This window comes from Mesitornis unicolor, unplaced genomic scaffold, assembly GCF_000695765.1.
Source record: "Mesitornis unicolor isolate BGI_N332 unplaced genomic scaffold, ASM69576v1 scaffold51906, whole genome shotgun sequence".
Lineage (NCBI taxonomy): Eukaryota > Metazoa > Chordata > Aves > Mesitornithiformes > Mesitornithidae > Mesitornis > Mesitornis unicolor.
In genome coordinates this window covers 1-17,279 of record NW_010191330.1, presented here as the reverse complement: position 1 = coordinate 17,279, position 17,279 = coordinate 1, and the positions used below count along the sequence as shown (strand labels likewise).

The 17,279-nt window shown below is 40.2% G+C and overlaps 1 protein-coding gene across 1 annotated transcript in view; it reads left to right on the top strand.

Moving 5' to 3' along the window:
* SSFA2 (sperm specific antigen 2) overlaps nt 1–7,147 on the top strand; it is a 34,592-nt gene extending 27,445 nt beyond the window's left edge. The window contains exons 14-15 of the mRNA XM_010186700.1: nt 432–830; nt 7,021–7,147. Of these exons, the coding sequence (XP_010185002.1) occupies nt 432–830; nt 7,021–7,122 (501 nt within the window). The 3' untranslated portion in view covers nt 7,123–7,147. The remainder of the gene's footprint in view (nt 1–431; nt 831–7,020) is intronic.
* The last annotated feature ends 10,132 nt before the right edge of the window (nt 7,148–17,279 follow it).

The window sequence follows — 17,279 nt, the reverse complement described above, 5'->3', positions numbered from 1 at the left end:
AGGGAAAATTATTTTTTATTTTTCTATGCATTTTATCATAGTAGTCCTGTGTAAGCTCCTGAACTACTGAAAACAAGTAGTTCAAAGACTGCAGAAAGGAAAGAACGAACTTGAATTGTTTTAGCAAAGAAAAAAAAATCAAGTCTTTACATGTGCCTCTGTCAATGGCTCTGGCAGGATGCATCTGTACTGCAAAAGTCAGTGGCTTGGGGAACTGCCACAATTAGTATTTATGTTGGCTTTCAAAAAAACTCATTCCTTTTTATGATCCTCTTTGTTCCAATCATAAAGGCAAAGCATACATTTATTTTATAGCTGTATTTGTTACATGGAGGGAATGAGTAAGTGAATAAATAACAGGAAAGCATAGTTGTGTCTGTATGTGACTTTTTGTATGCTTATTCAGGACTGCTGCTTTTCTGAATCCTTAGGTCTCTGAACTTATTCGAGAGCAGTCACTTCTGAAGTCTGAACTGGGTTTAGGACTGGAAACTCTCCCAGCGGAGGGTACAGAGTCTGTATTCTCCCATGGAAACTCTGATTCCTCTTCAGTGTGCTCCAGTCATGCAGGTAGAAAAGCTGATGTTGGATCCTCTGAACTAATAGGAAAATCTAAAAGTCAAAGCAAGAAGTTATACCGAGCCTCTGTTGCCTTAACACCAACTCCCCCAGTGAGAGCAGGTGCTGGGCAGCAGGTGGACAGCTCTGAGGAGCTTGTGGACTCCAAGCCAGAGATGGAGCACAAACATGAAAAAGTCCCTTTCATGCCCTTGGTTGATGACATCCACAAAAGCGTGGAGCAGGAGGAACTGCAGCAAGTCATACGGGAGGTGAGGAGGAAGGGGCTCAGATCTAAGATGTTTGAACGTTGTTTACTGAAATCTAAAGACAGGCTATCTTTAACTCTTGGCCACTGCAGTTTTCTCTTCCCTCCCAAGCCAAAGCTTCATACTGTTACTGTCCTATTTCAGAAAGCTCAGAGCTTGTCATTAGAAGTTCAAGCCACATTTGTATTCTTTTGCAGAGCAATAGACCTTTTTTAATTGATAGTGTAGCAATAGGTAGTTGCTACAGTAAGTCTGGGTGAGAAAGTTTGCTGTCTCTACTACTTGGTTAAGCAGCAGTATTTTTGATTCCCAAGTGAAAATTTCTCTGTCCTGTTTGCTAAAATGCCAGGTTGGAGTTAATTTGATTGATGAAATACTGTTTCTGAAACAACTCTGTAGTAAATGTTAAAAATACTTTCCCAGTCCCTCTACCCCAAACAACTAAGAACTGCAGGGGTGTAAGTGAAGCAAGCTCAAGTCAGATGAGAAGTTATTTCAGACTTAAGCCTGGTGTTGGGCCAATGCTGCTGGACTAGTTTTATTGGCAGTCAATGAAAGTGAAGAGTGCTTGGTTATTTTTCTTGTGGGTTATTTTTCTTGTGGGCTGTTTTTCTTGTGAAAAAACAGGACTAAAACTGCATGTTTGTCAGAGGCATCACAAAAAGCCTTATGGCAAGTAGTATAAATGGGAAAAGGAAGCTAAAGAAACTTTGTGTTCTTAAAAGCAGTGCCTCTGAGAAAGTGGAACGAGCTCTCTCCTGTGAGTACGCAGCAGAGGGGGATTGAGAACCTGTGGGTTTTATTCCCTTTCCATTACTGGAGAGCGACCACTTAGTCTTTAGCTGAGGATTGCTGTGTCCTATCCTTTACTTCATCTCTTGAAGCTTTGGTATAGCTCTGCCATAAAGCTCTCAAAAAGCCAGGAGAAGTGTCGTGCTTAGGAATGTGTACAACAGGTCAGGGTGTAACACAGTGGTGCCATCCAGGTCTGCTTACTTTGAGGCTGTGAATAACTGGAACCAGCTTTGCCTTAGCTTTGTTTCTTAAAACAGAGGCTGCTCTTCTCACAATAAAACATCAGCTGTGATCCCAGGGAGATCTTTTGCCATGCATTTACCCCTCTTCTCTCAGTGCAGAAAGAGGCTCAGTGTACTGGACCATAAGGTATCCTTTTACTCATAGTCTGACCACAAGCCTCTACTGTGACTGTCTCTGCAAAGCAATGTTGTCTTGACTGACTCACTGTGGGCTTTGCTCTGTGAGGCACTTTACACTTGCACAGTGAGATTTATGAAGCAATAGAGCATTACTAAAGAGTGTTCTGATAGAAGATGATGGCTGGAAGCAGATGGAGGTATTCACTTTGTTTAGCTTTGGGTAACTCTATAAATAATCAGAGCTGAGTGCAAAGAATAATGCATAGCCATAAGCATTAACAGTGAGGGACCTGCTGGTGTTAAAAGAGAATGCAGTTTGACAGTGAGGTGAAATGGAGACCAGCTTGCAATAAGTAGCCTCATGATGCTACATCAGTAGCCCTGTTAGAGTCAGTGGGTTGGCTTCCGGAAAGTAGTATTACCCTATGGAAGGAAGGCTACCACAGTGAGCTTGCAGTGAGGTAACTCCAAACTGACAACCTCACCATTACTGTGCTCAGAATTAGCAACCAAATGCTTTCTGGCCATCACTGGTCCTTACAGTGGAGCTTCTAATGCAGCGACTTTACACCTCTACTTTGAAAGCAAAAGAATGAATGAGGCAGAGTGGCAAGCATTCAGTTTTTAAATGTCTCTTCTCTCCTGCCACCCTCCTGCTGCCATCTTCTCCAAAGTAGCTGCAGTAAAGTTGGAAGGAGTATTGGGAAAGGTCTTGTTTTGGAGATGTCATAAAATACTCCCAGACATCCCAAATTCTCTCTGGTCCTTTTTTTTTGTTTTTCTTTCATTCCTTTTAAAGGAGTTCCTTGCCTCATGCTCAGAGAAGACTTGCACAGGAGATAGTTATTATGCCTTGCACTTTGCGGCAATTCTGAAGTGAAGCCAGGACATTGAAGTGAAGCCATGTATCATGTCCTTTTGTAAAAATCTGCATGTCAGAGAACTGGTGTCAAGGAGTGAGGGGAGGTCTTTAAAGGAGAATCTGAGAGAGGAAGGTGAGAGCTGTAACTCAAATGTACTGTAAAAGCATCAGAGACAATAAAGGGAACTGGAGTAAAAGTCCAGAGTTATTTCAGTCAATATTTTCTCTGACGTTAGCCTGTGTGAAAGTTCCTCTTTAACTTCATTAATTGTCAGAAAATAAAGATGTGTACTCTTTGCACAGAGATTGTTCTTTGGGTTTTGTGGCACTGAGGACATTGTAATGCTGAAAGAATCCATGCTGAACTGAGAGACTGCTGTTCAAAGATGAGTAGTCAGCAAATAACTGAGCTTGAGTCACTTTGTAAATGTTTGAGCACACAGAGAGATTGTCCCTCAGTTTGTCTTCATTGGCAGCCTGTTTCAGATCAGCTGTGATTCTCAGCTTGAGAAGTTTTGTTGATCAGAATGAAGATGCATTGGCTCAAAGCATCTGGTAGTTTTTGGAGAGCCAGGATATGCTATGAAGTACTGGTGAGGAAAATAATTTCTATTTAATAAAGGCTAAAAGAGCATAAATTAAAATATGTCATCCTGAGGTAACCCTGTTGTTAACAAAGGAATTGCAGTTTCATTTTCAAAAGAAAGAAATCTGGTAGGATGCATTCTTGATGTATTCACTCACAAATGTTAAACCCCTTATTTAAGGTGTTATAAGGGGGGTATAAACCCCCTTATTCCTCCCATTCTCTGTAGCTGCGTGACCTCATGTTGGGGAAGGAGAGGTCAGGCAGTGATTCAGAGTATGCCTGGGTGGGTTTTAGTGCATGTGAGCTTTGACCTGCAGCTATTTGCTGGCATTAAAAAAACCCATGGTGTTAATTTTTGTCATTAATGGACTAACTCCCACGGAAAAGCATTCAACAATGTGAAATGGTAAAACACCAAACAGCAGCCCTCTTGTTTTCATGAAAATACAGCCTGATCTCCACTGGAGTATCACATGAAGCACTTATTGCTTGACTCATAGGTCACAGTGTCACTAGAAGTGCCATGAGGCCCCCTCACTCTGGTTTTCTGCGGTTTAAAAGAAATTATCATTTAAAAAGTATTCTGCCTAAAAGTAATGCCAATTTTGTTTTTGTTAACAGTTATTCATTGCAAATGACATTTAATTAAATTATATTTTAAAGAAATGTATGATTTTCCTGTGAATATCTGTTTTAAGAGGCTATAATGGGTCTTTATGGGCCAGAGAGGTGGTTTGATAGAGAATATTACCTTTTCCATCTTCCATTCAAATCCATGTTAGCTCAGCATTGATCAAAAATGTTTGTTGGTTGTTCGTACTTCCCTTGTGCAGGTGTTGCGTTCCTTGTCTTACTGTCTTAAGCATAAAAACTCACCAGCTGCTGCCATGAAGAGTGGCACAAGAAGAAAATACAGTATAATAATTCTTTTTATTCTAGAAAATGTGCCTCAGATCAGGAGTATGAGGACTGTGAAAAGCCTCATGTACATTTTCCATCGTTAGATGACCAACACTGATCTCCAGAATTGCCACTGTGGCACATTTCACTCTCAATCAGTTAATTATTTAGCAGCAATATAATACTACAGTAATGGTAATTCTTTAATAGGGAGACAGAGCATTGGTTTACTGTAGTAAAACTGTCTGTGAATATGGTGCTGTGTTATTAATACAAAATTGAATATTAGTAGTATTTATACTATAAATTAGTGGGTTCCCTCCTCTTCCAAATGATTGATTTTTTTTTCATTCAGCTGCTAAAAATATCGGTTGAGTGTTCATTGACTGCTTCTGTCTTTTATACGGAGGAAGCCTTGGCAGCGGGCTGTGCCCTCTGCAGAGTAAATGGAAGGTGCACCTTGCCCTAAATAATTTGTAATGAAAAAGACAAACACTGGCAGTTGTCATGACACACACATGGGACTGAGTCACTGCAGGAATTGGTGCTGTGCTCACCACACAGGGTTGACCTTGATGAGTCTGGAAAGTAGGGAGGAGGCAGTGACAGTGAAACGACCTAGCAGAGGGTGGCCTTGTTGTCGTCTGGACGGGAAGGTGAGAGGCAGAGGGCTGAAGTGATCCACCAAGGTCAAGCCCAAAGTTGTTGGAAGAGCTGAGAATAGAACAGGAGCTGCTTCCTTTCCAGTCTCCACCTCGCCACAAGAACGTCTGTCATACCAGACCATTTGCTTGCTAATTCGGGAAGCTTTTATCAACTTTTTTTGGAAAGTGTGGATTATTTTTGTCTATCTGGCAAAAGAAGGGCACAGAATGACTCTTTTATAGCGTACTTGCAGAACTGCCCCATGTGATACTGGAGAAGAAAAGCGGAGAGAGCAGAGCAGAGCTGTTACCACAGCAGCCTGCCAGACAGCCAGGATGCTGTTTCCCTGTGCCAGGGATTTCTAAATCTCAAAGCCCTTACTGCATTGACAGTGATCCTAAAGCTTTGTGAATCTGCGTGTGCATCGGCATAGACATCCTCAGGGCTTGCAGCCATCAGTAAGCCAGGTCCTGTTACACACTGGCTTTTCTTTTGTCAGTTAATCAGCAAACAACCCAACTGGAAACCTGTTTCCCAATAATATTAGAGTCTCTGACATTCTGCTTGATGCAAAATAGTAATGAAACGAGGAACTTTGTCACTAATGATTTAGGAATTGAATTGCTTGCCAATGAGAACAAGGGATAAACAGCCTGTTGCTAATGCTGCTGCCACCCTTCTGACGTTGTTGCTTAATCCTTTCGATGCACCAGTAAAAGGGGAGACATACAAGAATAATTGCAAGATGTTCATCGAGATGATGAGAGGGCTACGCAAACATGGCTAGGGTCTTGGAAAGGCTAGGTTTGAGTAAATGTTATTCCATGATGGTGGAGCATCAGAACATGCAGGGATTTGTTACTGGCAAAACTGGGATTAGAAATTTGGGCCTTTTTTCTGGCACTGAGTCCCACGTTCATTACCGCTACTCAGGCACATGAAAGCTACTTTGGAATGACACTATGAACATTATTTTCTTTAGTCTAAGATCAGTTATTCATGCCAGGAGATTATTTGCCCTTTTCAGAAGGAAAAGAAAACTGTATTGCTTAACTGGCCTGATGAGTTCTGAGTGACCCCAGCAGCTGGGCTCTGGCTCTGGCATTTTCTCACCATCATCATCCTTCCCTGTCCTTAGAACCACATCTGACCTGTTAGTCCTTCCTGAAGGCCATCCAGAAATTAGTTGGTGCTGAAGATTTCTCGTACTTCTGGGAAGCCCGCATTACTTTTCTTTACCGTGCTTTGCTTCTTTCAGGTATAGCATGCTTTTGTAGAACTGTGTTTTGCCTCCTTTTCTCTTTTGTTTCCTTTACTATAGCCATCAGCTTTTCCTTTGTTCTGGCCTCCACCACACTCAGGTGCCTGCTGGCAGTAACTCCTGCATTTGCTTTATATAAAACTTAATAGGTGAATGCTTTGTCACAATCCTGTGAAAAACAGTCTTTGCTGGCATAGATCATATCCCAGTGGCCAACTGATGATGTGAGCAACTGTTGAAGTTCTCTGTCTTTGCTGCTGAAAGTGTGTAATTAGGGTTCATCTCCTTTTGATTTATATTAAAACAGCAGCTCATGTTCATGGACTTGGACTTGTCCTGCTGCATAATCCATTTGTGAGGCAGATTGGTCCTGCCTTCATTTTCAGGAGATAGTGACTAATATCAAAAAGCAGTGCATTTGAGGTGCTTTTGATGTGTATATCTTGAAATGCTATTTTCAGGACTTTGCATAGTTGAAATGTGTTTTTCTTAATATAAAGCCAGTTATCTTAAGTGTAAAACAGATATATTTACCATCTGGAAAAATAAAACTACTTTGGTTTGCATTTACATGATTTGCAAGAACTTTAAAATTACTTACAGTTATTTTTCCAAGATAAACTCTCTTACAGTTTTCCATTTGCATTTTCTGAAAGTTTACTTTTTGGTGGTGTATGTTTTCATATGTCAATAATGTCAAACGTATCTGCAATATCATTTAGTTTTATCCATTGGTTATATAACTTACTGACCTTAAAACTTTGGCTAATCCCTTCCAGATCAAGGAATCTATTGTTGGTGAAATAAGACGAGAAATAGTAAGTGGATTGTTAGCAGCTGTATCACCCCAAAGCAGACCTGCAACTGCAAAACAAGATTAACAGCCATGAAACTGGTACTACAGGTAATCCTTGGCAAATTGCCACAACCAGATTTTTTTTTTGTCATATGAAATATCATTGTTAACTTAAACCTTGCTTTGTTTGGATTTTCCCCTTGAAATGTGAGTTATCAAAACTGAAGTTCATTAAATACAGAGAATACTGATAATCCTAGATAGCTTTGGAAAATCAGCTGGTTTATGGTTTGGCCCATTCTAGCGTCAGCTTTCATGCAGTGGTCTTCAGTGGGTTCAGTATGCTCCATGATGGCTTTGCATGTGAACGCAGCATGTGAGAGAATTCCTGTAGTTTACCTGCCTTACATACGAATATTATCAAAATACATACTTAAGCATAGCAAACAGACTTCAGAAAATCTAATTTAAATATCTGTCTTGCTTTTTCTTTTCTGTAAGGTCAGATGTAGTCCAAAACGCTATGGGATTCTGTTCTGGGCGGCATACACTGGTGAAAGTGTGAAGTTGTTTTTGCTTCAAGAGATGTTAAAGCTGCTGAGATAGGCTACTGTATTCGACGCTTGGTTCTAAGATGTGTACCTCCTTGAGTTTGTCTGTAAGGACTTGGACTTAGACACTTTAACTAGTTCATTACTTTCCTTAAAGCATCAACAAAACTGTGGCTCTCTGAAAGGTTTCGTATTTATTTGTATGTTCCTGTTGTAAATTTTTATGTAGCTAATTTCTTTGTCTAATGATGCATCATGAAACTTGAAGATTTCCAGACTTAACCAATTTATAAATAACACACATACATTCAGCCTAGCTTTTAAAAAGAAAAACCCAAAAAACCCACAACAAGCCCCCCTTCCCCCCCTGAAACACTGACCTCTATGAGGTATTTATTGTGCAATAACTGATCCACTTTAAGAGCTTGAAACAACCAGTAATGGTTTTCCACTGCTGTTACTTAGTGCCACTTCAGAAGAAGGAAACAATTCTGTTGTAAAAATTGCTGTTAACTCTTGGGGTGGTTACTATTAACAGAGTGGTAGAATGACATGAGGTTACTTAAAACTACTTAAAGTTCTGACACTGAAAGCCTTATCTTTGTGTAAAAGACAGCTTTTAACTAATTTTATTTGCTTCCTTAGTATTTGCCCATCCCTCTATAGAAAAGTGCCTTATTAAGCACTGTTTTTTTTGTCTTTGTGTTGACTGCTCTCAGTCACACCAAAAGTTCTCTCTGCTTCATATTAACCAAAATGCAATAAAAGTACTGATCTTTTGAAAGCAATTAGGATGTGCAACTTGGAATGGATTCATGACCTTGCTTGTGTTATGGGGAAAATGAAAAAAAATCTCTTTTCCTTCCCCATCCCTCACTGAGTGTATTTTCAGTTAGCCTAGTGAATATGCATTTGTTCCAGTGGAGCAACTGCAAGTCATTGGAGGTTTTATGTGGTCAAACAGACTTCTAGTGGGTATGTAATATCCTATTTTGCTGTGCTTGGAATCTCTTTACTCCTTTGCCATTTTCACCTACTAAAACTCTACACTATGTTAAGGTCTTTAATCAAAAATAGTTTCAAATATAACAATATTATATGAAAAAGTTTATAAGATTTTTAAATTGTGTTAGGAAGACACATAAGGGCTGATTTCTTTTAAAAAGTGTACATTAAACCAATAAAATATTTATTTTGCCTATAATCTGTGTTGGTGTTTTTCATTGTGCATGGTTTACTCTTAAGCAAAATAAGCAACAGATTTGATGAAATAGTACATGAATGGAGAACAGCAGGAAGGCTCAGGACTTGGGTTTCCAAAAGCTTTCAGATGTTCAGGGAACACTCTATGCTTATGAAAAGCGAGATATAAATTTGAGAGAAACATTGGCACTTAAAACCAAACTCTTTAAGTTGTTGGCTTGTGTTGTGGCTCCAAGAATTTGGCCTTGACCTCTTCTTAGAGTTTGTCCCTGTGAGTAGAGCCAGATTTTTCTTGAAAACTTCATCCTATGTGTTTGAAAGTTGAAATGTAAACTCAGATAGCACTTATGCATGGCAATCCATATGAGGTGGTAAGCTGCAGTAGGCTTCTGCTTTCCTTTGCAGCTTGCATGGGTACGCAGTTCCATGCTAAAATTCCACTGGAGAGTAACCAGCGAGACCCCAGTGCATGCAACCTTCCTTTGCAAATGCGCAAATTCAAATCCTACTCAATTACTCAGATAATTGCAGTAGCAGATGCTCCCCTTGTCCACTAGCCAGATTAATTAGCACACTCGACTGTTAATGTAGGTCCTGTGCTCGTGTACTGCTCAAAGTGGCATTCCAAGAAAGGTGGCAACTGCGGCTTTCACAAAGTGATGGAAGAAAGCAGTTGAGGAGCCAGTGGCCATTGAGCAGCAACTGCCAACAGCATTCTCTGGCTCCTTGCCGCTCCAGCAAGAAATGTCAATTGTAGGTAACATCCCGGAGTGTCTGGGGTGCTCCAGCTCATAGCTTTTAAGAACCTTTGAACTCAGCAGTGCAGAGTCTGATGTTTAATATATCCTGAGAAATGAAAAATAGTGCCAATTTTTCATCCAGCTAATGGAAGGCAGATCTGTGAGGTTCTGGCATAATTTAAAATAAAGACATTTCAAGGTGACATTTATAAAAACTACTAAAATTAATGAATATACAAGCACCTATATTTCCATAATCCTTATAACAATTTTTTTTGCAATTCTTATAGACATTACCAGCTAGTATTTTCTGAGTGACATTTTTCTAGATATAGGAATGTCTATAAACTCCTGTTTAAAAAAACAAAACCCAACAACCCAATCAAAAACAAAACATAAAATTGTAGTGCATTGCTGTCGTGTAAGTTCAGCTGAACCGGTATCAACAGAGGTTGACAATTCTGCTTGTGCCTTAGCGGCAGCTGTCATTGATATTGAACACAGGCCTGACCTGGGTGCCTTGCCCTTTAGTAATGTCAATTCAGCTGTAATGATTTTCTGAGCATGGATGTTTTTTCTTTTGTTTAATGATTAAAACTGCTACTTTCCTTTCAGATTAGTGTTATCTTTTTTTTCTGCCGGTCTGCAATTTGATAGGAATTTTATGCAGATAAAAACAGCTTATTAGCAGTTGATAAATACTGGTCAATAAAATTTGCTGTGAATAAAGCCGGCAGTAATGCCAGAGATATTTTGGATGCTTTTCTAAACTTCATGGTGATAGTGGTCTTTGTGTCTGCCATCTGGCTGCAGAAATATAAAGCCAAGGGCTGTATTTTGGAAAGCCTAAGAGCTAGCTGTTTTCTGTGGGTACAGGACAGCTACATAACTGTTGGTAGCAAAATAGACTTTTCTTTAGCCTGCTGCAAAGCAGTATGTGTCTATGGCACAGCCAAAATCAAGCAGAACTTTGGGGGTCTAGTATTTGAATATTTTTTTTTAAGGTGGGTAAAAGCATGTTTCTAGCCCCCATTCTTGCTGTGAAAAGCTACAAAAATGACCTCTGGTGTGGAGACATCTCAGCATTCAGCAGCTGGAGGCAATAGCTGGAGAGGTAGAAGCAGCTCCACACCCCGCTTGGGTTAGGACTGCAATGTCTGCGAGGTGCTGCTGCCGCTTGCCCACAGCAATGTGTGTGTGAGACCTGAAAAGGAAAAGACCAAGGATGGCCACCGACTCAGCTACGTGGCCAAGGGTGAGTGAGTACACAGGAGGAAAGCATCCTGCTGTTGGTAGATTCTGCAATGCTGTTTGGAGAGCGGACTCATGGTGGCCCTGCCCCTACTGAAAGAAGTGGTGAGCTCAAAGTTCTTTCAGGCACTTTGGCTGACCATGACCTTCATAGAGGGAAGTCTGCTCTGTATCTTCTGCTTTGTCCAAAATTGTGTGATGCACAGGCCCTTGTTAGCCTGCTTTTAGAAGTCAAGTGATGCCCAAGATGCTCCAGGGTGTGCAGTTCCTAAGGACTGGCTTGCTCTGACTGCTGTCTCTGTTAAAGTGAGAATTTAGAGCCTTGCTGACGCAGTCAAACTGCTGATGCTCACCAGTATTCCTCTACTGAGTCTTGAGGGGCAGTGTTTGTACTGCCTTGGGGTTTTGTGTACTGCTGAGTAAATGGCTTACACTTGAAATAGAGAACGTTTTGATTCAGTTATACCACAGATTATTCCGTTTCTATGAAATTGGCTACAGAAAGTTACTGACTAGAAGAGGAAAGAAGAGCCCAATTTGAAAACTGGAGTAATTCAGGCCAAGACTAGCAGTGTAAAACAAAACCATACCTAAACTACTGGAAGATATCTCTTTTGGAGGCTTTTTTTTCAATAGGGAACAAATCCAAATCTATGAAACTTGGATGATGTCATAAAATAAAATAACTGCTGGTTAGATGGCTTCAGCCCAGTGCAACGCTTTCTTCTGGATTAACATGATAATGCCAAAATAACACATGACTTCATCTTCTGGAAAAACAAGAAGCTTATTAACTTGGTATAATGCAAATTTGCTTTGATATTTCATATGTGATTTTAGATGTGATAGTAATCCTACATACCATAGAATAAAAATGCATATTTTTATAATAAAAGTTACAAAAATAAAATACTTTTTTCAGAAACAAAATCACTTGATTATTCTAAATAGCTTGTATATCAGGTAATTCTGCATAGATGCTTGCTGAGTGATGGTGAATATTACATACTGAAACATTTTCTCTTTTTTTGGCAGGGTAAAAGGGTAAAGCCTGGAAAACTGCTAAATAATTAAATGGTAGCAATGAGAAGGGAGCATGATGAAAAGCAAGAATTGCCTCAGTGAGTGAATAGCGGTTCTGCTTACCATGAAATCTTTAATACAGGTATTTCTAGATTTGTGAGTCTTTGTATAATAATGTAGAGTTTCACACTTTTTTATTTTCTAAAGTAGTCCTGTTTTCCATTGGTTATTAGCTACAATATATTAGGGAGTTTTAGAGTCAGTTTTTTTAAGAAAACATCTACAAAAATGTTTCTGTTTAGCTTTGTGTGTTCAGCTTTAGTTTTAGGTTTTGTTTTAAAAGTATCATAAAGACAGAGGAAATTATTTTGAAGGGCAATGTCCTGGACTAAAGATTGAACAATGCAGGTTTTAAATATGTACTTAATAAGTCAGCTATTTTTATTATTGGGGGTGCAGTAAAATTTACATCAAGGCCTGTTTTTGCACTGGCATAAGTGACAATAAATTCTTAGCAACGGGATTGATTATTCTGAAGTATAGCGAGCGTAGCAATGCAGGCTCATGCAATGCCTGGAGTTTTGTTGTGGTTAGTAACAGAAGAGCAGCCACAACAGATGAAACCAAAGGTCCAGCCTGTTCAGTATCTTCACCCCCACCATGGCTAACAGCAAATGCTGCTCTTTGGAAAGAGCGTAGCCTAAGGGGAGCATGGGGAGCATCCCTTCCCTCCAGCTCTCAGCAGGCAGTGGCTCTGGGATTTCCTGGCCAGTGGCGCTATCCTTGACAGATATCTTTTTCATGAATGTATCTGATTGCTTTTCTATCTCATGTAAAGTTTTGGTGTCTACAGCATCCTGCAGCAATGAGTTTGGCAGTTTAAGCACAGCCTGCATGGAGAAAGTTTTTTGTTTGAACCGATCCATGAATAATTTTGCATGATGCCTTCTACCCCTGCTGCTGCCTTCAGGCCCCATGAGGCTGCAGAGAGGGCACAGCCCGAATTGGGGTAGCCCTTGGCTCCTGGCTTGTCCCTGCTCACAGAGTAGCCCCACCTGTATAAGAAATAGCAAACAATTGTTCCCCAGCACCTTCTCCAGGTCACCAAACCCTGGGTGCCGCCCTCCGGGTGTGCACGAGTCCGACTGACTCAGTTGCTCCCACGTGGATGCTGGAGACCTTGAGGGTCACTATGACTTCTCTAGGCCTAGCCCATCCTCTGAGGTGGAAGAGGAGGCAAGAAAGAAGGGTCACCTAAAGAGCCTCAAACTCAAAAAGCAAGATTTTAAAAATGTTCTGAGTTTGGTATATGGAGCTTTTATAGCCCAGTTGATAACTTCCCATCTTTAGCCTGCTAGCATGCACACTGCATTTTCTAACTCAGACTCTGAAACTGTAGAAATTCATTTCTTGTTCAGCTTCTCTATGTTCTATATTTTAACTTTTGTTTAAAAAAAATACAGTAGAAACTCAATTTTATAATTCAGTTGTTTAATTCAATGGTATAGTCAGGCAGTTTTTGCAGTGAAGAATTAATATGGAAATAAGATAATATTTCATTCTAAAGTCTATGTAAACTGACAACAGTAGTTCTCGTTATTGAAAAAATATATTAGATTTACCCTCTTCTTGATAAGGAAGCAAATACTAGCATGACTTCTTGCTGAAATACTTCCCTAAAACTGGTACCAGAATTTTGGGTTTTGCACCATTGAACTACAGTACGTATTAGACATAGATCTTTTGACTGTCTAATCAGTTTATGTCCCATTAATCCAACTCCTTTCCTATGTTTTGTATGTGTGTATTCTATGGACAGTAGTGGATAGCACCTAGCAGTAAATGTCTGTACATTACTTAATAGTCTGGAGAGCTGTGAGTTCCAGAGGAAAACTTGAGTAGATGCTGTCAGTTCTTATGTCCTCAGATAAAAAGTAACTTTAAACTGATTATGATTAAAACTCTACGGCTAAGGAATTATTATCTCAACTAAAGAGATCATATAAACAGAAATAGCTGTATTTTTTACTTATCTAGTCTTTATAAATCCATGTATGTAGTTAGTACGTAAGCATGTCCAAGCCTGGTGTTTGCTGGACAAGTGCTGGCAATGACAGTCTGGGTTAGTCACTAGGCCAACAGCTCTCACTGAATGTCCCACCAACTTTGTGGCTGCTCAACAAGACTTTCTGTTCTTCTTCTTCTTGACCTGTCTACAGCAGTACTTACTGCTCACAAGACTGACGTGATCTGCTCTACGTTCTCCCACCCTTGCAGATTTTAAATTCTTTGCATTTTCTGTATATAAATAGCATACTGTGTTTCCAACGGCTGAGTGGGAGTCACCCTGATTGCAATGCCCGCATTTAGCTATTTTGAAAGGAAACTTTCGGGATCATTTTGAATAAGTCATTGTTTATCTTGGAAGTCTTGCATGTGATTTTAGCACCTACGAGCAATGCCTGGCATAGAGCCTCAAGAGGAAAACCTGTCCATGATCAGGTACAGTGTGCACAGCAAAGACCGTGTCCAGCACCAAGACCTGCAAAACTGATGCCTCTGTATGGACAAAGGCAGTGATAAAAGTGTTTTTCCATTCATTAGAAAAGGGCAGAAGAAAGGGGCACACTAAAGTACCCCAGAATGCCAGTGAGCAGCAGCCAGGAAGCAATGTGCTTGACAGCGTTTCTTCCCAGGATGGCTCTGGGGCTGCCCAGCAGTGTGCTAAGGAGATGCTGGTCTGAGGAGAGGTCCCAGCTGGAGAGCCCAAGGAAAGCACAGATCAACACATCTTTGCAAAGGTTCTCATGTATCAGTTGCTACAATGGGGATTAAAGTTACATCCTCAGAGACACACTGGAAGGAGCGTCCCTTCCACTTCCAAGCTGAGCCTTTGCTTTGTGAAGGTAGCTTGGTAGATCAGGGAACTTAACTTAGTGCTTTCCTGCATCTGCACTAGTGAAATCAGAAGCCAAAGCCTTAAGCAGGTTGGCTTCACAAGCAGCTCCAGCTCTCATTTCTCTCCTCGCCAGGCTGGTGCTGCAGTAGTCCCTGACCACAGCAGAGAAGCTGAGGCAGATCACAGTCACAACAGAAATTGTGTAAGGATAGTGCAGACAGAGAACCTTCAATTCCCTTCCCAGCAGCCTCTGTCTTTGGGTAAAAAAATATAAACCTCCCCTAGCACAACGGAAAATATCTCAAGCAGGAACTGTGCCGTGAGTACTCTGAGAGCTCATCACTGCAGTAGGATGTATTAAAAGGCAGTGCTTCATACCAGAACCTAATGAATGACATAGAAAGGAAAGATCTTAGACAGTTATTATTATTGTTATATTTTCATCCATGATAGCTTTATCTGAATCATGAAGGAATTTGAAACATTGTGGGGAGGGCACTAAAAACAGAATATAAGCTAAAAGGATTTGGTAGTACTTTAAATGCATTTCAGCTCTTCCCCAGACTATGATGCAGTCTATAGAAAATGCAAGCACACTTTGCCAAGAGACATCTAGAGCTGCAAATTAGGTGTAAGAGGGAGCTGATGTGGTAATCCTGAAATGCTCTATCTGAGTGCACTTTGACATATGCCTCTTACACTATTTAAAAAGTACTTTTATTGTTACAGTGCATGTGAAGATTGCTGGGCAGCCAGCTCCAAATAGGCACAGAGAGAAGCTGCAGAGACAAGGATCTTCATATGGCATCGTCAGTGGGCCTCTCTCCGAGGCACAGCAGTCCCAATAGGGATTTGTGTTTGTGTCTTTTCCTGTCCTGTTTTCTGGCTCCCTTCTGAACCTGCCAAGAAGTGGTTTTGTTGGTTTGTTTCTTCATATGATTGCTGAGGTTTTTCTCAGATACCATTACTGGCAATGACTTTGAGATGTGATTTCTTTAGACAGTGATGTCCAGCAATCCTAGAGCTGAAACACACCTCTGTAATCCTTTGAGCATTTAATGTTTTAATACTTTTTCACTATCTGAATGTGGTTTTTCAACTGACTTTATCAGTAACATAGGAAATTTTAAGCCTTTGTAATGATAATTATAGCTCCTGTAACACAGTAACATACAGTGCAATTGTAGCGTAATTTAATACATGAAATTCCATAGACAGCTATAATAGGTATTTTATGGCAAACGTTTTCTTCCATAGAGAAATATACTATTTATTGGTATATGTAATAGCAAAGCAGCTGGAAAACATTTTTCTCACATTATTTGAGACTGCAAAAACAAAAATTTATCAGAGAAAAGCCCCTGTGTATGTCCTCCCTCTGGCTGTATATCTGCTATGTCTGAAGCTGTCACTGAAGTTAATGGCATGTCTGTTCAAGAAGCACTTGTGAAATTGGATAATTAGACTGTCCTCAAAACAACTACCTAATTGTCCTTAGTGAAAGCAGCGTGTGAGTCTCACTTTATTCTCTTAGACTCTCAGCTGTACCAGAAGAACTGCTGCAATGGTGCTCTGGCTCTAATTTTGCTTTGCTATAAAACAAATTGTGCTTTGCTATAAAACAAATTATGCTTTGTCTTTGTAGGAATAGTGAAGGCTTAAAAATGTTCATATGAAACACTGAACATCACCATTCTATGCATCTTTCATTTGTTGTAGTAAATGAAACTGAGCTTTTCACCTCAGCACTGAAAATATTCAGGACTCAGTATGAGAGGGCCCAGGATAACCTTTATCTTGGGCCCTGCTTCGAGCAGCAGGTGGGATCAGATATCTCCAGAAGCTGGAGTCTTCTTTGATTCTACAATTCTAAGTTAATGCCACTTAATCTATCAGAATAAATCCAACAGGAAAATTGCCAGCTACTAACCGTTAGCTGTAAACCATTATAGTACACAGTAGTTTTGATTTGGACAAGAAGGGAAATTTTAGCCCTCAATGAGAGTTATTTTTGATCATGGAGTCAAGTGGGTCTTTAGCTTTTCATGTATTCTCCCCTCCTGAGGTTTACCAGGCTCTTCATAAGTCAACTAGCTACTGTGCTTACCTTTCTTCAGAAATGCCCTGCTATTCTGATAATGTTTTAACAGTTTTCTTTGGTATAAACCAAAGCCAAACAATTATTCCATTTCTGACTTGCTGGTTTATTGTTGTGTGGCCTGTGCATTGTTCTTAACCAAGAACCATTAAGAACCATTGTTCTTAACTCCTCCCCACTGGTGCATAGGTGGGAAAATACTCGGTGACTCTGAATAAACCTGTGATGAACTGTGAAAATCCTTAGTGCTTTCAGTGCCCTGGTCAAGAAATGCGTTTTCAAATTACTCTGAGTTTTCATGATATCCAGCCTCAACTCTGAATTCAGCTGCTTCTCTTTCCTCACTACCATCTGTCAGAGGCAGACTCAAGTTATTACTCCTCTCCATGAATTTTGTCTGTTTGCTCTTCATTCTGTCTGGTTGTGTTTCACAGAATCACAGAACTGCAGGAGTTGGAAGGGACCTCAAAAGATCAT